This window comes from Pholis gunnellus (assembly GCF_910591455.1).
Source record: "Pholis gunnellus genome assembly, chromosome: 24".
Classification (NCBI taxonomy): domain Eukaryota; kingdom Metazoa; phylum Chordata; class Actinopteri; order Perciformes; family Pholidae; genus Pholis; species Pholis gunnellus.
Genome location: NC_136551.1, coordinates 8,132,192 through 8,157,871, shown reverse-complemented (window position 1 = coordinate 8,157,871; position 25,680 = coordinate 8,132,192). Strand labels below are relative to the sequence as shown.

The 25,680-nt window shown below is 41.7% G+C and overlaps 1 protein-coding gene across 1 annotated transcript in view; it reads left to right on the top strand.

Annotated features, from left to right (window-relative positions):
* Positions 1-25,440, top strand: part of LOC306715310 (cilia- and flagella-associated protein 47-like) — a gene marked incomplete at both ends in the record, with an annotated part of 56,800 nt that extends 31,360 nt beyond the window's left edge. The window contains 22 exons of the mRNA XM_079185627.1: positions 85-138; positions 293-390; positions 612-787; positions 1,030-1,137; positions 1,230-1,341; positions 1,717-1,821; positions 2,355-2,511; positions 2,607-2,690; positions 3,779-3,911; positions 4,258-4,442; positions 5,312-5,510; positions 8,024-8,185; positions 8,692-8,857; positions 9,000-9,069; positions 10,094-10,169; positions 17,854-17,980; positions 18,142-18,209; positions 19,883-19,990; positions 21,014-21,150; positions 21,290-21,503; positions 23,696-23,871; positions 25,382-25,440. Of these exons, the coding sequence (XP_079041753.1) occupies positions 85-138; positions 293-390; positions 612-787; positions 1,030-1,137; positions 1,230-1,341; positions 1,717-1,821; positions 2,355-2,511; positions 2,607-2,690; positions 3,779-3,911; positions 4,258-4,442; positions 5,312-5,510; positions 8,024-8,185; positions 8,692-8,857; positions 9,000-9,069; positions 10,094-10,169; positions 17,854-17,980; positions 18,142-18,209; positions 19,883-19,990; positions 21,014-21,150; positions 21,290-21,503; positions 23,696-23,871; positions 25,382-25,440 (2,774 nt within the window). The remainder of the gene's footprint in view (positions 1-84; positions 139-292; positions 391-611; positions 788-1,029; positions 1,138-1,229; positions 1,342-1,716; positions 1,822-2,354; positions 2,512-2,606; positions 2,691-3,778; positions 3,912-4,257; positions 4,443-5,311; positions 5,511-8,023; positions 8,186-8,691; positions 8,858-8,999; positions 9,070-10,093; positions 10,170-17,853; positions 17,981-18,141; positions 18,210-19,882; positions 19,991-21,013; positions 21,151-21,289; positions 21,504-23,695; positions 23,872-25,381) is intronic.
* Positions 25,441-25,680: the final 240 nt, after the last annotated feature.

Sequence of the window (25,680 nt, the reverse complement as noted above, 5' to 3'; positions counted from 1 at the left end):
AATTGTATCAAACCTAAATCAACAATTACAAAAGTTAAACAAACAATAAAAAACGGAACACTTTATCCTTAACTCTTCTTGCAGGATGTGTGTCGTTTCAAGAAATTGTTGACATGCAGGACGCAGACGAGCACAAAGGTAAGCTTAGTGCACTTTTACAACTAAAAAACAGTAACTAAAAATGTTTTTTGCCCTAGACTTGAGAATGTTAAGTGTGGGAACACAGGTTTTTGCATTCTTAATGGATTCCTATATGTGTGTGTGTGTGTGTGTGTGTGCGCCTGTCATCCAGGAAGTGTTCTCGGGTGTTACGAGGTGTACTTCTCTCTAGAAATAATTTGTGAGCCAGCAGCACCCATCAAGGTCATAGATGTACAATGTGCTGCCCAGGTACGTTCTGCAATCACAAGTACACTCTTAAGTGCCTCTCTTAAAGCCTTCTACCTGTCTAGATATTATTACATTGTTAACATGCAGGCCTTAAAGTTCTGCTGCTGGCCACTGTTACCGACAAATGTAATCTTCCTTCTATATTAAGATCAAAAGGCCATCAGAACATCACAGGGGTAACAAAAAAAACAGGTGTCATCTTTGAAATGCTGTGTTCCCAGAGCTCAGTGTCCATAAAGATCCCTGTCAAAAACCCACAAGGAGAGCCGCTGATGCTGGATGTGTACCTGGAAGGAGACGAGCTGAGCGGGGCCAACCGGGTTTCAATCCCCCCACGGGACACTCTCACTTACAAAGTTATGTTCTCTCCTGGCAGAGTAGGGAAGAGCACAGGCAGGTAAGACTCACCTAATCTTTAGAGGAGGAGGAAAAAAGAGTTTCTCTACCCAATCTATGATTGTGTGATCAATCTAAAAAGTTGTATTTGGCCTGAATCTGAGGCTATTTTGCAACCATGACCATTCATAGTTGCATACAATATTCTACATACCTTGTTGTGAGCGTTGTAATGGAATGTACCCATCAATGTATTTGTCTGTCTTGACCAATGTAGTCTGTTGGGATGTGGTTTCTTTCCAGTGTGGTGTTCCAGTCAGAGCTGTTCGGGGAGTTCTGGTATCAGCTGACGCTTTATGCTACTCCGCCTCCTGTCATCGAGCTCCCACAGGCCTGCTGTCAGATGGGCAAGTAGGTGCACCCACACCAAGACACACAATATTTCAATTGCGGGGTTGAAATAGGGCTTTTATTGCTGAATAAAGCGGTGTGTTTTGTGTCAGATGGACCAGCCAGACCATTCCCCTCGTTAACCCAACAGCCGAGACTCTGGAGCTGATCGTAGCCAACAGTAACCCCAGACACTACTCGCTGCACATGGAATCAGGAAACACTGTTAGTATACACACACTTACTTTCATCACTTTAGTATTCCATTCCATTATTTCACATTAAAGCTTCATTTTGTCACAGCATACATCTGGTGTAGTCTTGCCCCTGCCGTTGATGGAAAATTGATTTACCATTATCTTTGATGTTGTTTGTACTTCAATGGATGTTTGATTGTTTTTGTTTTTGGATTTCATCTCTTAAAAAAAAAAACGTATTCTAATGCACCTGATAACACAGTTTGTTGTCAGTTGGAAGGAAAGTACGTGCTGTACATCTGGATGGAAAGCTGTGTGTTGCCCAGCAGTGTGATATATAAGAATATCCTTCCTTTCTGTCCCCATGAAAGCTATTTCCTGCTTTTGCGTGTGTGTGTTCCAGCTTATTGTGGAGCCCCACTCCTCCACCCAGCTTGGTGTCCGTTTTAGTCCTTCATCCATCGGAGAGGGGAACCACGCGGCAAAGATCACTTTCACGTGCCCTCAGGTATACATAAACACACACAGAGAGAAAATGGATTACATAAATCACTGTCCCCAGCCGTCACACACAACACAGAGGGACACACGGATGCAGGGATAATTCACTTCTTTTTCCTCTGAAATTAGTTTAAGGAGGTGCTCCTATTTCATTTACTGCCTCATTGCTCCAAATCATGCACACGACGCTTGGAACAGTCAGAGAACCTCGTAAAGCTTTTCATTGGCCCGCTGTACATTTCATTTTAGGCACAGGAGGCTGATCACTAGCTCTGGGTGACGCAAACAATATAAACAATGACAAGGTACAATAAGTAGACCCTCTGTGGAAACATCAAGCATCAGCTCAGAAAGCGACCTTAATCATAACAACTATTCTGGATAAATGAGAACAAGATGTCATTGGACCGGCTACGCTTCTGTGACGACAATCCTTTTTCTCTTCCCTCCTCTGTATTCCGTTCATGCTTCTCATTTCCTTCATTTCTCTCCCTCTGGCCGTTTGTGTGTGTGTGTTAATCCGTCTCTGTCTTACTTCAGTTGCAGGACTGGTGTGTGTTGTTGAGTGGGCGTGGCCTCCTTCCAGAGAGCGAGGAGCCTCTGAGCATCTTATCCCCGATCGGCTCCAACGCCTCCATCACCGTTCCCTTCACCAACACCACCGAGCTCCCAGCCGTGCTCAGTATCACACTCGCAGGTCATAGGCACTCCGTGTCTTTCTCTAACGGACACTTTGTCACTCACGCATGTGACACACTCAGACATGTTCATGTTGTGTGTATTCCTTCTCAGACGAGGACCCGCATCGAGCCCCCGACTGCCATCAAGTCACTACGGACAAGGAGGTGTTCTCTCTCCCTCTGAGCCACACTGAAGGTGTGTTAACTGATAGGAGTTTCACCACGATATGATCGAATGTTCAATCAAGCTGTTTTACTAGACAACACATACAGTTCCCACTTTGAATTATTGTCTTTAAAGCAAAATGAAAGTCAAACTGAACTGTGAAGTGATACTGCACCTCAGCCGCAGCATCACTGACGGCAAGATGCCGCTCATCCATCTCCATGTTGAGAGCCATGTGGAGGCAATAGATGAGCGCTGAATTCCGTTTAGAAAAGCTTTTAAAGCTTCTCTAATAAATATTTTATTCTGGACGATGGATCAAGTGGCCGAGTGTAGTGTAAAGCTCGGAGGTAGAGCGAATTCCCTCCAGTTGGAAGATTGGCGGTTCGATCCCTCACTCCTCCAGTCCTTCTGTTGAAGTGTCCTCAGGCAATATGCTGAACCCCAAAGGCTGTGCCATTGGTGTGAATTAGTTTAGATCCTGATGGGCTTGTGGCAGCCTCTGCCATCAGTGTTTGAGTGTATGTGAGTGAATGTTACCCAGCAGTTCCCTTCAGCTTTTATCTTTCAGCTCTTTGTTTTCTGGAGGCAACTTTTTACTGTTTTGGCTCATTCTCACCGCTCTCCCCTTGTTCCAGCAGCAGCAGGCAGCTGTTTTCAGATGTTTCCATCATGAGTCAGTGGAAAGTTATAACACTTTCTCAAACCTCTCAAGGTTATGTCTTGAAATCTGTTGGCAAATGTTCAGTGTGTCTTCAAATTCAAAGGAAGCCGTGCTGAATGTCCTTTTATCTAAGGCTTCACTAACTGACAGTAGGAGTGTGGAGAGCTGTTAGTCTTCATCAGCTTGGAAATATATCCACCTGAGACGACAGGAACGTTTTCTTACAAGTCGAAGTTTGTTTTTTATAATTTGAAATCATTCTCGATGGTTTTGCAGATGTCATCATGCGAACCATATGTAATTAGTGGCGTAACAGAGCGTAGTTGAACACTAGCTCTAATTAGCTTTTAATACATAATTAAATCTACTAATACCAAGATTAAAGCCTTGTATGCCAGCTGCTCAAACACAACTTTAATGAAGTGTTGATGTCTGTCCTCCATCTTGGCTGCAGGTATACAGATCTGTGAAGGGGCCAGTTTCCATGTGCCTGTAGTGTTTGCGCCCAAGTCTATGGAGCTCCAACAGGCCTGGCTCTGCATCACGATGAAGCCCAGCAGCAGTACCTTCAGTACAGACGACGTGAGGTGTGTGTGTGTGTGTGTGTCTCATTGCCTGCATGAGAAGCTGTCTGAGTCCATGCCGGATCGCAGTAAAGCTCATTAGCATCTGCTGTTCCTACACCCAGGCATTGCTGCATAGCCAGGAAACAAAACAAAGTTCAATTAGCCTTACTTGTCAACAAAACAGGGAATTGTTGAAACGGACGTGAAGGACATTAAAAGCTTGATTTGTACCGGTCACTCAGACATCACACCCACACACGTCTTCCAAAAGTGTTCCTCGCTTTTTGGTTAAATGCCTGGCATATTTTCAAATCCTGTACTGGTTCATTGCTGATCCCAAATACTGTGTAAAAAATTAATATTTCAGGTCAGAGCAGGAACAGCCAACCATCTGTTGGATTTACCCTATCCGTGGGATTCCCATGGAGTCGCCTGTTGAGAACTCTCCACTTGGCGCGCTCCATTGTGAAGCGGGCTGCCAGCTGGAACGGAAGGTGGATGTACTGCTCACTGGGTGCGTGCCGGGGAACGGAGACCGGAAAGGACAGGAAGGTCTGTGCCAGTTTGGGATTGTTACTCCAGAGTGCTCTTGCAATATCAGAAAACACTTTTAAGGATTTCAACCTTTAAACCTTGTAATTCTGACTTTGTCAGCAGAAAAAGAGAGGAATGCTCTTCAGAAAGATTACAGAATAATAACAGCAATTTACCACAAATGTGCAAAACATTTGATCAAGACCACAGTGCTAAAGGATAGATCTAGACTGTCTGTAAATATCAAATGCATCCATTTGTCTTTTTCTCTTCCAATAGCGATTCTGTTGAGAAAACTCAAGGTGTCTCTCAATACCAATACCAGTGCTCACTTTCCCCCAAATTTAAAATGTGTATCACGCGTCCTTGCTGCATTAAAGGGATGGGGATCATTCGTATGTGAGTCAACCTGACGCTGTAAAAATGTCCGTGTGTTTAATGAAGAAGGAGATTGTTTTAATTGTCATCCAGTTACTACATTGATAACAAGATGAGATGAGTCCGGATCTGATTCAGCTCAGCGGGCGATTGATTGTTGATCACGTTGTATTTATGCTTCGCAGTCATTAGTTACAGCAGCTAATCGGAAACAAAGAACATTATTAAATAGGGAAGAGTCGAGACAGCAGGCAGCAATCGGGTATTTGCTTTGATTAAACATTTTTTGGGGGCATTAATAGTATTTATTACAAGCTACTTAGAGCTAGTGCTAGGAAGTTAAACAGGTCATAACTCCATCGCTAATATCTATTTCATATTGCTGCCAAACATCTAATAGAAAATAGAGAAGCATGTAAATAAACATTTTACATTCTTAAAGTTGTAGTTTAGATCAAGTACAGCAAGTAAGTTCTCATTTTCTTCTGGTGGTCCTCACACCTGCTCAGCACCTTCGTCCCACCTCTGCACAGTTACCCGGGCGATGGCGGAAGACTTCCTGTGCACGGTTCGTTCAGACGGCAAATCAGAGTGCTCGGAGGTGGAGGACCGCCTCTCCGCCGCCATAGAGGTAGCGAGGAGGGACCCTGAGACCGGCATCGTAACACTCACGCTTAACCTGGTCTACGCCCCCCTCAGGCCATGCAGGTACAGTGATAACGCACACACACACACACACAAACACAAACACAAATGTGACACGTTGACAAGTGTGCAGGAAAATGAAATGCACAAGGAGCAGAGATTCAGCTGCTTTTGGGTTGGATCCGGTTGTCCTTGTTCAACCAGTCCACAGGTTGTGTTACCTCGCACACTCAAGAGAAATCCTTGTACACACAAATGCACATAGAAAAAAAAGAAAGCACATTTTGAGAGACACAAACCACATTCAAAGCCAAAAAAGTCCAGAGAGAAATTCAGAGATGCATCAACACTCATTACCAGGGAGAACCAAATATACACACACTGAGTGTTATGCAGACTTCGACAGAAGCACACAAACACCTTGAAAGTCAAAAAGCACACACACACACACACACGAGAGGAAGAACACTAAATCAGAGAAACAAATATGCAGGAAAATAAACAAAAGGATGCTAATAATAAGTCTGAAAAACAAAACAAGTACACACAGATACACAACGGGAGGGAAGCTCTCTCTCTCTCTCTCTCTCTCTGCAGCGTTGTGAATAAACACTGCATTCATTTGTCTTCCTCCCTCTAAAGTACAGTCTCCTCTACCTCACTCGTTCTCCCATCTCCTCTCTCTCTCTCTCCGGTGGGCGTGGCCTCTGCGTTCATTTATTACTACATGTGCAGAATGTTAACGTTTGGGTTTTCTTCTGACTTAAAGTAAAACTGAAGTTAGAGCGCCTTTAGCGTCTGTACTGTGACAAGTTTCACTGTGAGACTGAATATTTGACAGGTGCAAAGTTACAAGGATGATTGAGATCAAATGTGTCGCATTAGAGCTACTGAGGACTCCACACACACACCTCCCTCACCTGTTGTCAGAGCAGGAGGAGGATGAGATGAAAGGGAAACTTTGGCAATTTTCACTCGGCTCCGTGTTACTGCAGATGAAACGGCGCCCGGAGCTCCTCCGCTCGCCCGCCGGCAAAAAGTCCTCATTTCATCTTCACGTGACGCAGAGCCGCTTGAAAATCATCAAAGTTTCCCTTTGAACGAATTTGCTCTCAGTTGCATTGTTTTGGAAATAAAAACCCACTAATATACAAACACACATTTCTTCCTGTCTCTCTCCATATTGCTCTGTTAACAGACGGCAACCTCTGGGTCTAAAAACAAGTCAGATTGTACAGAAGTCTGTGAGAAAATGACTCTACTTCTCTCTTGAGTAGAAGTGAGAAGCGCACTTCTTTCTTGCGCTCCTAGAAGTCTGAAACTCCACAGGGGACATTATCACATCCTCCTCTCTTGCTTGAAATAAACACTGCAGTTACTTAAAAAACATCAGTTCTAACTTGTATGTAATGGAACGATCCAGCATGGTCTCACTGTTCAGTCAGTGTATTTACTCCCTACTGTCCTCTACCTTGCTGTACACTGCTAGTGACCCCCTGCTGAGTGAAGAGTGCATTCATTTATCAGCTCCCGTCTTCATCGGTGGAGTCCATTAATGAGGCGTGCCCTGGTAGAATCAATATCTATGAGAGCTAATGAGTTCTCCATGAGGAAATGACGGGGGGGGGGGGTCACTAATAGGCTCTTCCATTATCTGCATGTCTGCATGTTATTTCTCCGCCGCGGGCGGTGACATGTCGAGACCAAGTACCATGCACTGGAAGCGGGAATATTAAAGACCGGTTTAATGAATCATGTTTCTTTAGATGAATAGGAATGCTCGGGTTGCACTTTCACAGATACATTAAAGTGGAAGAATGACCGAAGGTATTCAGCAAACTGTTTTTAGTATTGTATTCCAGTTGAAGTCCAATGCTGCTCATTTTACTGATTCCTCTTCTCTGGGTGAAGGTGATCAGTAAAATCAACCGGTGCACTCACTGTTTGAGATATAAACCTTTTTCTCTCCCAAGTGGCTAGTATTTAGCCAGTGATTGCAGAATTCACCACTCTTATTATTATTATACCAGTGGTATTTCACAACTTCTACATGCATACACAAACAAAGAACAATATGGTTTACAGTTGGATCGTTCACACATTTCTCTTAACCAACATGCAGTTGATGCACTAATCTCACACCCATCATGTTCTTTCTTCATACACACTTCAGGTTCAACTCTTACCAATACCAGATAGTTGTTCAGAATAGTAAATGCCTTCGACTCAGCCTGAGAATGCTGGATCACATATATGCACGTGTCAAAGCACCGATCAGATAACCCTTTATCACAACAGCAACAACACGTGTCATGTGCCGCCACGCGACGCGTACATCCCACCCCAGTCTATACTAAACGTGCTCATTCTAGCTTAGATGTTGTCAAAAACATGTGTAAAATGGAGTGCACGTGAGTGGGTTTTGCTGGTGGTTTGAGTATTGAGTAAGAATTGGGACCAATTATTAAAAACTATTGTGTGTGTGTGTGTGTGTGTGTGTGTGTGTGTGTGTGTGTGTGTGTGTGTGTGTGTGTGTGTGTGTGTGTGTGTGTGTGTGTGTGTGTGTGTGTGTCCAGGCGCTCAGCGGTCCTCGCTGTGCGGCGCGTGTTCGGGGGGATCTGGGAGTTTCCCATCACTCTCATCTCCACAGAGCCTCAAGTGGACGATGTCATCCTCACTGAAGCCACTGAGTTGGGCAAGACCTCAGCCGTGGGCTTCCGTCTGACCAGCACCACCAGGTGTGTGTTTACTCGCCTCTGATTTTTGTACTGTATACAAACTACAATTCACTACCTCTCTAACAATAACTGTAGATACGTAAGCCTTTTTGATCAAACTTTTCCTGGAGCTTTTGAACCATAGAACTAAAAGTTGTTAGCACCAGGAACTAAATGTATTCCCTCCGTCATTTAACCCTCTGAACCCCAAGCAGTTTCAGGGTGTTTTTTTGCTTATGTAACGTTTCACTCTCTGTGGCCTTGGTTTTAATTGCAATCCATAAGTCCTGCACCTCCATGGAAACAGCACAGTCATTGGCTAGAAGTAGCGAAAGCTAACAGAGCTTCTGGCTATGATAAACTGTGTTGCTTTGGCCGTTGTTTAAAGATGCTTTTCAATCCTGCCGGAGGGTTTTGGGGTTCAGAGGGTTTTGGGGTTTAGAGGGCTTTGGGGTTCAGAGGGTTCAGGGTTCTTTGTCCCCTGAGAAAGTACTTGTGTTGAAAAGTGACTTCCGTTCCCATTCCAGGAGGTCTGAGCCGTTCACTGCAGCCTTCCTGCCAGGCGGCAGCAATGATTTCACGGTGACTCCGGCCTCGGGGATGTTGCCTCCTGTCGGATCTACCGGAGCCCTCATCACTGTGTCCTTCACACCCAGCACACATAGCCAGCACACGGCTAGACTAACCATCCAGGTATGCAAATGATTTATAGTCTCATAATCTCATTGACTTTTCTTTCTGTAGTTTCCTTTAAAAACAAAAAAACATTCACATACACACAAACTTAACAATTTTCAGACATTCTGTGATTGACAGCTCTCTCCACTTCTTCCAGGCAGCAGACATGCAGTGGACCTACGAGGTGAGAGGGAAACTCCTGCTCTGCTCCATCCAGCCAACGAATTGTAATTAACCTTGAAATCTATGGAGCTACATATTCAGCCTTTTCAATAAGTCTCAATGGGTATTTCAGATTTCAGTTCCATTTCCTCAATATTTAAATATTATATACTGTGTCAATAAAAAAAGCATTCACACATCTTGGAGGATTCCATGTTTTATTGTTTAGCAAATCAAAGCTTTAATGTGGCTCTGCCATTGAAAGCAGAACTTTACAAACGGATCTAAATATTACCGATACTAAATGAAAGCTACTTGTTTGCATTCATACACTACAGAGTGCGTTTAAGCCAGCAGCCCTCCTCCTGTGTCAGGTTCCTTCTTCACTCATCAGCGGACTAATCTGACTTAACAGTCGCAGGTCTTTGGACTGCTATGGAAAGGCAGACAGCAATGGGCAGAATGAACCTTTTAGCTCCTTGAAAAGTAGTCCCGGGACTAAAATGACCAGGAACTGCCTTGCTCGTAAGCCCAACGCGAAGGCAGCCAAATACAGATTTCAGAAAGTTTATCTTCTCCGTCTGTCACGGTTAAACCTTGATTGTTAATGAAGCAAAGTGATTAATCGTGACGGAAGTTAATGAGTAGGAAGAACCCTTAGAGTTGGGTTGATATGTTGCGTGCTTTACTTCCTGTAGTTGTGCGCTTACCTTTCGGTGCTACCGCATATGGAGCTGTCCTATGGCTCACCTTGTGCCTGTGGAATAATTCACGAGGCAGTTACGCTCGGTTATGCGTCCATTAAGCACCATCTGCAGTCTGCTGGGGTGAGAGGGGAGGGGGAGAGAGAGAGGGAGACACGATGAGAGGAAAGATGGAAGAGGGACACACAAGAGAGGGGAACAAAAGACACAAGGGAGGGAAGGCCGAGGACATGGTTGGAGTACTAGATGATGGAAGGAGGGGGGGGAGCAAGAGAAGATGAGAGCCGATAAAGGCAGTAAAAGGCAGCTGTGTCGTCCACGCTCCCTGCATGTGTTCTGCATATCGCCTGTGGGAGAGAGGCCGTGTGTTGGTTTGTGTCCACAGATCACCGGCGGAAACGAGCGCCCCTCCTTCCTCTGCAGGTTGCGTTGCCCCCGGCAACAGATGAGCCAAGCCAACGGTAATTGGTGGAGGGTCTGCTCTGCTGCACGCGGTAGCAAAGGGATCACACTGAAGTCAGACTCACAGTGATGAGATCGTGACGACAAGCGCTGACACGCCACACGTGACATTGAAACGTAACTGGTCACTCAAATTACGCATTTTATTCTTGTGTGTTTTTGATCACATTTAAATATGAAAATAATTAGCTTTGTAAATTCCACAAAAAAATATTGTTTTACCATTTTTGTACCAAAGCAGCCCACTAGATGGATTACTCCTCAAGGCTGCAAAGTAGAGATTACGATAATATACTGTAGTTTTATGACATTAAATGATCTGAAAATGCATAAACGGGTACATATTGTATGTGTAGGCCTTATTAATACTGGAAATACTGGCCAGCCATTTGTGTTTTTGATTCGTAAGATATATTTTGATGCAAATATTTCTACATGGAAGCGAAAGCAGTGCTGTGTTTATTTCAATCTCGATTGTTAAATGGTAATCCAGATATGTATTTATGATTTTGTGGTGAACTGTCTCTTTAAGAAATCTGGTAAAGAGACTGAGAATGAAAACATTTTAGATCTCAAACAACTTTGATGTCTTGTGACAAGCGAGCCATATGGTGCTGCATTAACTAATCCTTCTCGTTTCCCAGACATTCCTAAATGGATTATCTCCTTGGCTGCTTAATACTATTTCATTTTCATTCTGTCATAGAGTCCTGTCCCCATACATCACTCACACTGGGATTCAATTAGCATGGCAGTAATTAAGAAGGGGCTGTTTCTCCCTGAATCAGTCTGCCAGTAGAAGGGGTGTGTGTGTGTGTGTGTGTGTGTGTGTGATTCTGACAGAGGAGAGAGAAGGATACAGTTCTGTCATCCTCACTTGTCACTACACAACATAATTGTGTCAACCAACACATACCCACACACAGCTGTTATAACAGTAACAGTATAACATTATGAATATTATAACTTTGCTTTGTTGCCATTTGTAACTCCAGTTTATCAAATATGCAATCGTTCCATATTTTTGTCTTTTCTGACACTGGCCACGTTAAAGGATTTTATACATACACAACGTGTCCTTTAACAACGATACGAATGATAGCTTAATTGTCCCACGAAAGTTTCAAAACCCGCTCGTTACATGCATACAGGCTTTTCAAAATAAACTTCCGTCAAAGGAAACAACTCAGTTAGGTTTAGGCAACAACGGTACTTAGATAGGTTTAGGAAAAGATCGTCGTTTAGGTTGAAATAACAACAGCGGTCTCCTGGATAAAAGATTGCTGTTTGTTATTTAACTTTTTTCACATTTTCTACAGATATCGCAATATAATTCTGGAAGACTGTTAGTATGCCACTACTGCTCTAGTGGCTTCAAGCCCTCTCAGTACAAACTGTCATTTACACATGCTGCTGGTTGTATGCACCATTTGTCAGCAGCTCTTCACTTCTCTTCCGTTGACTCGACTTCTCACCACCACATACCATAAATGAAGTGTATTTTGGGTTATTTTATATAACACATGCTTTTCAACCCTGCAGGGTTTTGGGGGTTCAGAGGTCGTTGGCTAGCCTTGCAAACGTTGTCATGCGTGCCAGCAGGACAAGAGCGGAACACCACTCGACCCGTGTCAAAACAAGAGGCACGATATGCATGCTGGGAACTTTGGTGACTCAAATATCTACACACGCACACACGCATAGTGATGCACAGCCCATCCCGCAGTATTAGAACAGCAGAGAACGGTCCCAGAGTCCCTCACCTTGCTAGTTTCAGTAGCCAATCACCGCAACAACCGCGTGGCTCTTTGAAGTGAAATCTAATTATTACTACGCTACACGTGCGTGTCTATGCCTCTGAGCACGAGTGTGCGTGTGTGCGCACACCTATCGAAACTCTCTGGTGAACATGACAGGAGAGACGGGGAGAAAGAACAAGCTGCTCAACCCCGCTTTCATCTTCTCCCCCCTTGTTTTTACTGCCTTTTGAGAGAGAGAGAGAGAGAGAGTGAGTGAGTTACATATTTCATGCGGCTGACAACCGGAGGAGTTTTCTTCCTGCATCCAAGAGTTTTGACAAAGCAACACTTGCCCGTGTTTGTTTGGTTTGGTCGCGTGACACATTTGGAGAGCAGCTTTGATGATTTGACGGATTGCATGCGAGCGTGCGACACGTCATTTAAACGTGTCACTGCGCTCTTTGAAGCCCTCACACCGACCCATGGATGTCTGCTTATTGTCGACGATGACTACTAGCTGAGGATAGCTTCACGAGAACCACACACCGGCTGAATATGAAATATGCTAATGAACCATAACATAATAATAACCCATCATCACACAAAAATGAAAAACGTTGCAAAGGATTTTGCCTTGTTTCGAGATTTTTATCATGTCATCCTCACAGTGTGCGTGTGTGTGTGTGTGTGTGTGTGTGTGTGTGTGTGTGTGTGGGGGGGGGGGGGGGGTTAAGGATTAGTACTCAATCATAAGGGACACACACCAAACATTATGACTTACTTAGTCTTTTAGTAGGCAACATTTGTACACTGTGTACAGAAACAGAGACAGCACTAACCATTAAGCTCTGGGAGCTCTCTGGGAGCCCACCTAAAATATACATATAAACTGTATATATATATATATATGTATATATATATTTATATACATATATACCGTATGTATATATATATATATATATATATATATTTTGTGTTTTTTATGAACACAAGACAATACATTTCTAAAAACTTCCTAAACAAAAACTGACTTCTTGTGCTGATTTTTGCGAACAAGTAGTGACTAAACAATAAGCTCAGAGAGAGAGAATTCACTACAAATGATTATCAAATGATTACAAACTACATGCGTATAGCTGCTGATGTGTCAAATGCTTTTAACCTGCTCCGTTCACGTGAACACACGACTGCTTTATATCTTTTCACTGCAACTCTGCATCGATATTCAGAGACGTATTACCTGATAAAGTTTGAGTAAAACTTTATTTCACACAATGATGATTTAACTGTAAAAATATTACAAACTTCTTCATAATCAAGTACAAACAGAAGACGACTGAAAGTGTTCATTCCTTGTTGAGTATCACAGCAGTGTTAATTGCAGCCCGTTTTCATTTGAGTAGTGAATAATGTTATTATGCACTTTATATTATGTGTCCAGACTCGTATACTGTGCACTCTTCCATCATGTTAACTTAGTGGCGAATACCTTTCAGCGATTCATTCTGTTAAAGGCTCTCAGAGAGCCATTTCTCTTACGACGAGTCACTGGATTCATTATTGATGCTCACCAGGAGCCACGCCTAAAAACACTGTAGTGCTGCTTCCTCATCTAATTGCAAAGCATATGCAAATAAGGTAATGTGGAGAATTTAAGAATTAAAAGCATTATTTAGTAGAATTTATAACACCCTTAGTGGTGAATAGAGGTGTCACAATAATAAAAGGTAAAATATGTTAGTCACAAAATATTTACTGAAGAATGAATTATGTTTAATATGTTTACATGAAGGATATTATATGTTACAGTATATTGACATTGAATGTATTGAAATCATGAATGCATAAACACTGGAGGATTTAAACACTGTAAAGAATAGCCATCAGGGAAAGTTAGGGAATTCAAGGCAAGGCTTTTCGGAGACATCAAAGGGGACATCAAAGGGGACACAGAGGTGCAGGACAAATGACCAACAAAGGAGGAGGAGAACCGGAGACAACTGAAGGGAAGCAGACTGCCATAAAACAACAGAGAGGACTCCTGGGTAACACCATGCGGCCGCAGGACAGAGGGCAGGTCAGAGGTGATGTCAGAGGTGATGTCACAAGGAGCCAGCCATTGAGATGAGCAGTGGATCGATGAAGGAGGCGTCAGAGCGATTGGAAGCCAATCACTGACCCCAGAAGACGGCCTTTGTGTTTTACGACAGATTTCGGACACTTTCCGACCATCAAAGGACATAAAAGGACTGTTTGCGAGGGCGTGCAGCAGGCCATGGTAGTTCGCTTTGCAGGATCCGACTAGGTCGGGCCTGTGAGAGGAGTTGCACGTGGTCTCTGCTCTCGAGATGCATACTATCGATAGTGTATTATAGATTGTAATTGTCATCATCAGTTTACAGTCGTCATTGTTTAATTAAATACTGTTTTGAATTTGGACCGGATCGAGTTACTTTATGATGCGCCTGCGCAGAAAGAAGTAAACACAGCAGCGGCCTTGCGATTCCTCCAGAAGCTTCAGCCTCAACAGTGGAACTCCCACAGAATGAGTCCATGAGATTACTGTGTAAACAAGCACAAGCCACACTGATCAACAGTGACGTAATGAAGTACGTTTACTCAAGTACTGTAATCAAGTGCAATATCAAGGAACTTTATTTGAGTGTATCCAGTTACTTTGTACTTCTACTCCACTACATTTCAGTGGGAAATATAATACTCCACGATATTCGTCTGACAACTGCAGTTACTGGTTACTTTGCAGATTACGATTTTACACAAAAACACAAATTCAAAAAAATAATGTTGAGGATTAAACCATAGACTTTATAAGAAGAAGAAGAATGAGTGTGATGTCACTGTGGTGTCCCATTGGTTTGTTGACTACAGTTTGAAGGCCTTGAGTTTGGCATTTTGGAACCAGAAGTGACACCAGAGAGTGAAGCTAAGTACAACTGAACATGGAATAAGACATTTTTAAATGTCCAAAAGGTTCCGATTAACATTCATCAACTGAAAACACACTGTGAATGGGTTAAAGTTCTTTCTTTTCTTTTAGGATAACTTGTTGGGCATTTCATGCATTTCAAGTAGAGTCATTTTCTCATAAACTTCTCTACAATCTGACTTCTTTTTACAACCAGAGGAGTCGCCCCCTGCTGACTATTAGCAAGAATGCAGGTTTAAGGCACTTCGCATTTGCTTAACTTTTCAAAAATTGGAATTTACCGCCTGGATTTAACTTGAGACCCTTAAAAAAAGAAAGTGATAAAAGAGGTCCCATGTCACATGTCAGATGAAGTCATGTTTCCATCCGCATGTAGCGCAAATTTCAACTGAATTTCCTGAAAGGCTGTCAGAGAAAATGTGTTTCCCATCCACTTCTTACCGTTTCCTTATTCAATGACCTTCAGCCTTCGAATGGGATACACATTAGAGTCTTCTAAAGAGACAAGGATGCCTCAACCTTAAAAGGTATTTTAAAAGCTGCACAACACTGCACACACTGACCTCGATTATTGTGGTCTCTCTGACTTGATTTTAGTGACAAACATTATTTTTTTATGTTATTTGTGTGTAGTGTTGTACTGAGTGTCTTGTATGTTTTTTATAGTATATCTTTGTATTGCGTCTTTCCCTTTTACTGTGTTATTGTCCTGTCCTTGTTTGACCTGCCAAGGGACTGCAGATGCAAATTAGCTTAAGGTATAATCTGGTACAGTGCATCGAATGGAGACATTTATGTTTAAACTGTACATGGTCCCTTTTAAATAAATTTGATTTAAAAAAAAAAAAAACGTCAAGGAACCTTGTGACTTGTAAATTCTGGTCTTTGACAAAGCACATGCAAATCATCTGAGGTGTTTTAATAGCCTCACCTGCCACATAGATTACAATTGAGGTTTCTGATGTTGGAAGCATGATGTCGCTGATGACCTGCAAATATGTTTACTGTGAGTATTATCTTTAAATAGTTTTAAAGCTAAATCTAATAGTCATGTTATTTACTTGTTGCACTTACCTGTGTGAATAGTTGTATTTGTTTAGCATTTAAGACTGTTTATCCAACAATTTTCCTGGAATTGAAGCATTCTGTATATATTCACAAGTGTGAATTCGCATTAATCAGCATCGGTATTTTAACAGCATCAGTGTTATTTGTGACGACCATGCACCCGTTGTTCCACCACAGCCACTCTGTTTCACATTTGTCATTGATACAGACATTGAAAAGTAATGGGATTTGACTACCAGCAGACAAAGATGTCTGCTGGTAGTCAAATCACTTCTATATTCAGAAAAACAATACTTTTTCTTGTAATTAAATGTATAAGTAAGGAAACCACTGTGTGGGCAAGAGCTGATATCGTTATAAAGTTACTCTCATTCTGCTGACATTGCCACCAAGGAGGGTTCAGTCCATCCTTTAGTCATGCAGAACATTTCAGATGAAGTTGATTTCTTTATTTTTATGAAAACAAATGACAGAAACAATGACTCACACTATTTAGATTGAGGTTGATCAAATTTCCCTCTGGGTTAGCTCTACTTCATTGCATTGTAATATCAGCCGGCCATCCGTTGCGTTGCTGCTTATTCAAGTCAGACTGGCTTGGGATAAGATAATACTAATTTATGGAAATATATATGAGTCTGTCTCTTGTTACTTTGTTGAATTGTGTTACTGCGCCCCTTAAATATGAATCCAAATATAAGATATTGAATATTTTAGCTACAAGTGATTTTTTTTTCTGTCAACTCAAAGGTGTTGAGGTGTTGATCGGAAAGATGAGCAGTCCTTTAAGAAAATAGACAGGCTGCATCTGCAATAAAACAGGTTAATGAAATAGTGAATGATAAGAACAAGTAAATATTTGTTTCCACACAATAAATATGTGAAACACAATAGTATTGACTGATTTACAGATTTACATGTATTTGCAAAAACAGGATTAGGAGTACTTTGGACTCATTTCAATATAACCTCTAAATTGACTTAATTTACATTACAAATCTCCCTTTTTACTTACCACTGCCAACACTATGTACATAGTTTAAAGAGCAGATATTTTACTCATGTGAAATTAATGAAGTAACCTTTTTCATTAACGGTAAACTGAAAACTTCAAGTTTACAATTTTCAGAAGACTCACTTTTAGTTGCTTTTAGTTGTCATCACAGAATAACGTGTGTGATTGTTTGTATTGTAACTCAACCTTCCATTTTTCATCTGGTTCTGTTTGTCCTTGAGAAGTGCATCAAAAGCTCAGAATTCTACTGGATTTTTTATTTCTGTATTTTCACCAATAGCAGAGGACACGTGCGTAACAATTTGTCCAAAAGAAATCTGACCGAGCTAAAGTCAGCCAAAGTCTTTTCAGTGTCGCGACAGATGTTTTTAATAAGGTAAAACATCTCCATAATCCTTAAATTTCCCAACTGCAGGACTAATAAAGGATTATCTTATCTTATCTCTTATCTAATTTAAAAAAAGAATGCATAGTTTCAAAGATATGTTTCTGTCTGAATGTTTCTGATTGAAGAATCGTTTTCATTTTAAAGGTGTTTTCTTCCAGTTGTGGCTCCTAACTGGCTTCACAGGTGAGATCCATTTCATTCATTTAAGTTCTAAATATATCGTTGCTTTGGTGTTTTAAAAACATTTACCTCAAGACTCAACTATAATAATAATGCATTTTATTTGTAGCGCACTTTTCAATCAGAGAATCTCAGAGTGCCACAGAGCCAGTACATAGTTAAAAACATAGTTAAAACATATTATAATAAAAAAACTAGTAAACATAAGCACAATAAAGAACAGTGAAAGAACAGAAACACAAAAGAAATAGCTGACCGTGATTTAGCACAAGGTCAGAAACGCCTTCCTGAATAAAAAGGTTTTGAGGCCAGTCTTTAAAGAGTCCAGTGTCTGTGTTGCCCTTAGGTGGTCAGGGAGACTGCTCCATAGGCGCGGCGCTGCCGAGCCAAAGGCCCGGTCGCCCATGGTGGGGAGCTTGGTGTTGGGGACCCGGAGGTGCGAGCTGTTTGAAGATCTGAGGGTGCGGGTGGAGGTTTGGGGAGTGATGAGTTCTTGTAGGTAGGGAGGTGCATGTCCATTTATGCATTTATGTGTGAGTAGTAGGACTTTGTAGTCAATCCGGAATGAGACAGGGAGCCAGTGTAGTGAGTGTAGAATGGGTGTTGTGTGCTCATACCTCCGGACTCTCATCAGGATCCTGGCAGCGCTGTTTTGAATGTATTGCAGCTTCTGGATGCTCTTGCCAGTGATCCCAGTGTAGAGTGAGTTACAGTAGTCCAGTCTTGAGGAGATAAAGGCGTGGACGAGCTTCTCTGCATCTGACAGGGTTAAAATGGGGCGGAGTTTATATATATATATAAAATGGCAGTGATGTGCAATTATTGTATCCCTGCTCCGACATGAGTATTTTGTTGGAACATTTCTCTTAGTTAAATCCTTTTATGTTTTTGCCAGAACAGCCCTCATTTCCCATTCGATCATTTAAAGGTCAGTTCATCCAAATTTCAAAAACTGATAATGACTTCATGTCTTTTTTAGAACCAATGTCCCGGTTAGATTTCACCATATTTGGCCTGCTTTGGTGCATTTGATTTATCCTGAGTAACCGTGACATTGTTGCCAGGACAAAATCTTTTTTTAAATAATTCATAAATGTTTCGCCACAGCGACCATAGAGCCTGTCGGAAGTTATTATAACTAAAAGAATAAATAAGGTTATTATAGAAATTATAAATCTGGCCCAAACTAACTACCTTACTAAGACCAGTTCTAATCCTCGGAAGGGATTCAAATGGAAACTAATAACAAGATACTTCCGGACTCCACGGATAACAGCAAAGTGGGGACCGACCAGCTCAGACAAGTACTGCAGATAATGTGGACAATTGGCCACCTTTAGCTGGTCATGTCCAAAGATGAGACATTTCTGGCAATATCGCAAGATCATGCAAAAACCAAAAATCCGTCTCGTCAGGCTTTAAATAATGCATTTGGGTCCCAACCACAGTGGCTTAGTCAGTCTCCCGTTAGGAGCTACTTGCAGCTATGGGCGGCCACATTTGTTTTCCTATGATTGTGAAGTCATGACCCGCCCTACTCTGCCTCTGATTGGATAATACTCTTGGTCTTTGTTGACTGAGTTGGTTAGGTTTAGGTTTGAGGAGTCAGATTGGTAAGCGTAAGGGTACAATGATCGGAATAAGCCAACATGACTCAGAGTAGGGCGGATCATGCCTTTGCCAACAGACGTCACACGCAGTGGCAACTGTTGGTTCAAAACAACAATGGCGGCTCCTGAGGAGGTTAACGCAGATGCTGCAAGAGCATCTGTTTCTTTGCTTTCTTCAGTGAAAGCAAAGAACGACACTGAAGGCTTTTCTTCATGGAAAAGATGTTTTCAATCTTATACCGACTATTCACATGCTTTCCCATCATGTATTCTCTCCTTCTCTTCCGTCTCACTCTCTCATACATTTTTTTTATTTGCCTCCCTTCCTTTTGAGGTCTCTGCGTCACTCATTGTTATTGCTTCCTTTGATTTGTTTACATAATATACATTTTTAACATACTCAAAACTGTTTGAATGTCAATGCAGCTTAATGAAGAAAAAGTGGAACGTCAGCATGATAAACAACTTTTAAATTGTCTGAGATGCTGAAAGAGTTGAAATGAAATGTAAGATCAAACGAAAATGACAAAAGTGGGAGATTGTGTAAGACTAATCAAGTTTCACCTTTTTTTGTCACACCCAAGTTACCTCTTTGCCAAATCTTGCGCCCAGCGGAACGGCATCTCAATCATCGACTGCTCACGATGGAGTCGCTTCGAAGGCAATTGATGGGAATAGAAACCCAGATTACTCGGCCGGATCCTGCACCCATACAGGATATACAGGACCGAGCCATTGGAGCCTACTCCTGCCGGCCATTTACAGGATCTCATCTGTTAGCATCACCAACAGGGATGACATACACCAGAGGATCAATAATGCCAAGATCCTCATTGGGAATTCCCCAGAGAACAACGGCAACAACAACCCGAGGTAATCCTGGAATTGTGATTCCACCACACCAGTGCATGCATTTAGCATACAAATATCTCACAGAAAATAATATGTTTATCATCTTAATTTCATTTAATAATACTTTCAACTGTATAACAAGAGCTTCCTCAGTAGAAGGAGTTCCACCAGTTTTCATGGCATTATGCAAGATTAGATTGTGATAGATGTAGATTAGTATATGTGACACTTTATTTCCCCCCCAAGTCTCGAGAGGACAGCAGGGGAGGATAATGGGTCCAACAAACAGGGTTTTTCAACCAAAAGACAGTTGTTTGATGCAGCATTGTGGTTTTGTTGCCTTAACCAAATAGTTTGTCACAGTTTTCCTAAACCTAATTACGTGGTTTTGTTGCCGAAACCATCTGAAAGTAGTTTTATTGGAGTGGTTTTGTTGTTTTCCTAACCCTAACTTTAAGGCCAACCATGATGTTTTTCCCAAACCTAACCAAGTAGTTTTGTTGCTTGAACCTAACTTTCGTTTGTAATGTAATGTCGTCCCGAAAACAAAGTTGTGCCGAGGGACACGGAAAAAACGGACAATCCGTGTCCCTGTACAGGAAACCGAACTGCCGTGAGACTGTGTTCACTATTTTGTAGACAGAAGTTTTATTCAAGTAGGCTCCATGAGGAGTGAACAGGAAGAAATCAGTGTTGTTTATATGTATCTATTTATTCATTGATTTACCACCATAGCGTTCATTGGGAAATATTCCTATAGTGCAATTAGCAAAACTTGGGACTTAATCAATTATAGATCCTGTTAAGTAAGTTCGATTGGTGCGATTTGAGCGGCTGTCTGTGGAGAATATGCTTCACTGAGCTTGCCAGAGGAAAAAAAAAAAGTACTCTTTATTTAGTTTGACCTTCCAAAAAGTGGTCTGAACAATCTGTTGCTTTGTTCTACAAACAATTGTCTGACTGCCACATCAAAAACATTTTGCACTTTCTGAACCAAACAAATTGTTATAAAGAATTATCCTTCAATTTCTGTCTCTCTTTCAGCTGTGCTGTTATCACATCCATCCCGAGTGGAAGTACCAGAACCTTCGACTGTGGTGGGATGATAGGCCGGTTTGTCAATGTGTATCTCGATGACTCTCGAGGAATATTGACAATGTGTGAGTTGGAGTTGTACGGAGGTAAGTCCATCAAAGATCTCTTTTTGTATTTCAGGATGATATGAGTGATTTTAAACCCCAATACAGAGTTTTGAATATCTCAGAGGAAAACTGTCACAGCAGCATCTCTGAACCGCAGAATCTCGCTCGCATTTTACAGAACTGGTAGATCCCTTCTTCGGTGCGGTGGTGATGGGCCGGAATGTAACCGTGGTGAAGAAGAAGCTGTGCTGGTCGGATGCCCTGCTCTATTGCAGGGACTTCTACTGGGACCTGCTCAGCATACGCAGTGAGGAGGAGCAGAGGGAGGTTGAGGAGGTGATGAGAAACGCATCCCTCAACCTCACCAAACATGTTTGGTTGGGACTGCGCAGGTACTCCATCTAATAACAAGATGATAATAACTCCTGCTTTTTTTTTTGTTCTTTTATACTTTGAAAAGTAAAAAAGTCTCCTTTACCAGTCAGTTTATATTGATGTTACCATTCAAATCACATCAAATCCAGGTTCAAAATAGTGCTGATTCTGCATACTGTAGGCCTATATGGATCGTCATCCAAGAAAAGAAAAATGAATGTCACAGGTTGTGATGGCAGACCCAAACGCAGACCAGGAAGTAAGAGAGTGTAAGGGTTTTATTCTGGGAGGACACAAAGTGTAAAATGTAATGGAGCAGCAGGGAACCGAGGACAAGAGGTCGAGGGTGGGGAACCAGGCAGAACAAGGCAGGGCAGGCAGACTGGGGAGCCAGAGGGGATGATCCAAACTACAGGCACAGGGAGACAAGGTAAGGACAACAGAGAACACAGTTGGATAAACTCAGAATACAATAATACTGGGCGGCCGAGAACAAACGAGCTACCACAGAAGTTGTAACAACAATCTGGCGGAGAGTGGATGTAAAACCGGGGTAGATATACTGTTGAGTGACGAGTTGATGGGAGGCAGCTGGGTAGATTGGGCAGGTGAGGTGAATGAATCGCAATCAGGAGGAAGCCGGGAGGAGACCAGGGCGGAGTACACACCACACACACACAGGAAACACAGGGCAAAACAGGAGGCACGGCCTGGTCGTGACAATGAAAGGCATTTTTATTTGTATTGTCTGACTTTTCGTGTATATTTTTTATTTCTTGTCAAAATGATGACATACAAAGTCAAACTTGACCGTCCCAAAATTATGAGATAGTAAATCAAAAGCTCTGAAGCTCCACCCCTGCTGCTGCACTGACTGCTATTGCATCTTTATTCAAAGTTAATTGATATCTAATGTGTTGAGTGTCCAAATTGCACCAAATTCTACACGGCACTCCCTTTGGGTCCCCAGCAACACTCCCGGCAAATGTATAATTAGATAAAGTTTAGAATGTGAGATACAGGTTTTTTCTTGGTGGCAGCTTCCATAAGCATCAGATTTTGAACAACTATTTTCTGTCAGAGGTTAATCAGTGGAAAGAGTAATCTGGCTTTCTTTTGTTTGTGCATTTTTTTGTGCCTTTAATCAATTCCAAAAGTGTTCTTCTTTCTCAACTACACATTCCTAATTTCATGCACATTTTAAAGGAAATCTATTTTTACTTAACTCAAGTACATTTCAAACCAATAAATGAAGTAACAGTATGTTTTACTTAAAGTAGCAATAGAAAGGTTTTGTTATTTAAAGTAGATTGCACAATATGGATTAATGACACCGTTTAAATTAGATTGATTAGTTCCCTATAAGCCTCACAATCAAAACAGAAAGAGGATAACTCTTTTTTCCCCCCCGGTAGCTTTTGGTAGCTATTTCAATTTACCAAAGAGTATCAATGTAAGTTCTTTACCGTTACTATCCCCAGTAGTGGAGGTGGTGGACGGTTGAACAACCAAAGTAACTGTGTCGCTGGTAGTTGTTAAGGAAAACTGAAAGTGATCCGGGTGCCTTTACGACAGCGGCGCCAACAATAATACGACTTTGAAATGCTCCGAGGTCTGTCTGCTTCCACTATAACTGGAACATGTTGGTGTCCACCACTGCATTCCTCTAACACTATTCTAAGATGTGCTTGACGGTGTGGTATGGTGTTGTTTTTTTTCCACCTTTATTGATCCAGGAAAGATTTTCCGAGCCAATCCTTGCCTTTACAATCACACACTGACGCTCATCCACACTTGGGCACTGCCATTTAATAACGATAGCAATAAATCATTTCGTTTGGGACGGATCAACAAAAGTTGTTATAATTTTCCAAACCACAGTTGAATCCATAGTGTTTGTACAATCCTGATCCCTCCATTCTCAAAGATAATTCCCCCTCATTACTTTAATATCAGGGCCATTTATTACACCAGACAACCAGCTGGTACGTCAACAGGTCATCAAAGGGGCAATGATAATCAAACAGAAGCCACAGTCAATAAGCTCAGATTGTGACAAAGTGCTATATTAATAGGAGGGACCCAGGTCCACAAGTGAATAACTGCTATATTTCATATTCAAAGACATTTTTGTCACAATTGCTGACACTCTAAACTAAACAGATGCTTTGGTTGTAATCCGCTTAAAATTTCAATGCGTCCTCTTTAGGTACCTGATGGCGGGTACGTGGACCTGGATGTACGGTGCCTCTGTGGACTACAGCTACTGGGAGACAGAGTCCATCTGGCAAATGACCAGTCCCTGTGGCGGCGTCGACACCGACGGCCGCTTCCACTGGAGGGATCTCCCGTGTGGAGATCATCTTCACTTCATCTGTTTGACAGGTGAGGAATTTTATAGTAGTGTGGTTTAATACTGTCGGCCCCATAATTCTTGGGGCAGCCAACGCTACTTTGTCAGAAATACATTTTACAGTGCAGCCAAACAAACTCGTGTTTTAATAAAGGAGGCAGACAATAATTGGCCTTTTTCCCATTATGCCATGAACCTTGATTTCACATTGCACCCTTCAGTTGAAATTGGAGAGACTGATGTTGGGATGTGGCAGGAGCGAGTTTAGTTATCAGTAAATATGAAAAACGAAATTATTGACATCAATATAATTATTAATATCAATAAGATTATTAACAATTATTAATATTAACGGGGAACCACCCTGAGAACAGGGACCAATAACCAAACTGTAAATCCAGTCTCATAATTAGTATTCACTCACAATGTCAGTGGTCAAAGTACTATTCCACATTCAGAGTGAACAGTGAAGGTTTGAATTTGAGCACATGCCACATATCCAGCTATTATCACAATACACATGCACAAAGTAATCACAGAAAGCTGCTGTTCAAAGTATAACAGAGTTCTAATAATATCTAAATTACTGTACAAGTCTGATCTTACTATCTAAAATCAACAAACAAGAGAGAGAGCGAGAGAGAGCGAGAAAGAAATTAAGAGAAAAAGGGGACACTCAAAACAAGGCAGATAAATACAGGAACTGTTTCTCTATCACACAGAAACCTGACTGGCGAACTCAGATTCTGGTCTTTTAACTGATAGTTACAGTTCCCAACCGTACTCACTGTGACTGATCTAACCACAACGCTATTACAGCAGCATGTAATCCAACAGTAGTTTCTTCACAGTGAAATAGTTCATGGGCTGAACACTTTTTGATCGTTATATTTAAAAATACAGCTGGCCCCTATTTTCTCCTCATGCATATAAATGATGTATATTAAAATGTATATTTCACGCCGATAACAGAGTCGGACAAACAATGGACAATTTTTTTTCAAAAGATCAAAATCGATGCAGCAGAATCAGAGATCGACTCTTTCATTCCATATATTCTGCGTCCTCATAAAAACCTGGTTGCCTACACTACCCACAATGCCACTGGACCTCTAGCGACAGTTTGGTCAGAGAATTGGGGGCGATAATAGCAGTTAAAATTAGCCTGGAGCCTCTAGACTGCAACAGAGGTCTCACTCCTTTCTCACTCCAAACCTCCAGATTATTTTCAATTTTAAAACTTGTAGTCTTCCGCCTCGAGACTCGAGTGACATCACTTGAGGCCATTTGTCAGACTTCACGCAGCTCCCTCTGGAGACACTAAAGGTTTATTACTACTTGTTCACATATGCAGTAGTGTTCCACAACACCTGTGTAAAATGGGAGTTCCCCTTTTAATTATGATTTTTTTTTTTTTTTTTAACACAGCTCTAAAAGGCTTATGGTCCCTTATGGTTTTCCAGACATCCGTTGTTAATCTGTGCAAACTTTTCCCGTATTTATTAACCTGACCTTCCGCCTCTTCTACCCTTGTGTCTTCAGACTTTCCTGAAGACGACAAACGAGTGACATTCTTCAGCAGCACCAGACCGTCTGTATAGTGCTCCCAGTATATTGGAATTGTTGGCTTTACTTTGGGGCTTTAATAATAAATCATACCATTTCTTTTGCAGCTTTAATTTGAAGCACATCACACTCCAACAGTGATGTCAAGACACTGCGTTTTTTTAGTATTTATAATTTTTTATCTTTTGCTGTGGTGTAGCATAAGGACAAGCTGAGCCAACATTGAGTGAGATGGTGAGATTAACAGCTAAAATGTCGTGCTTTATTGATCGGAT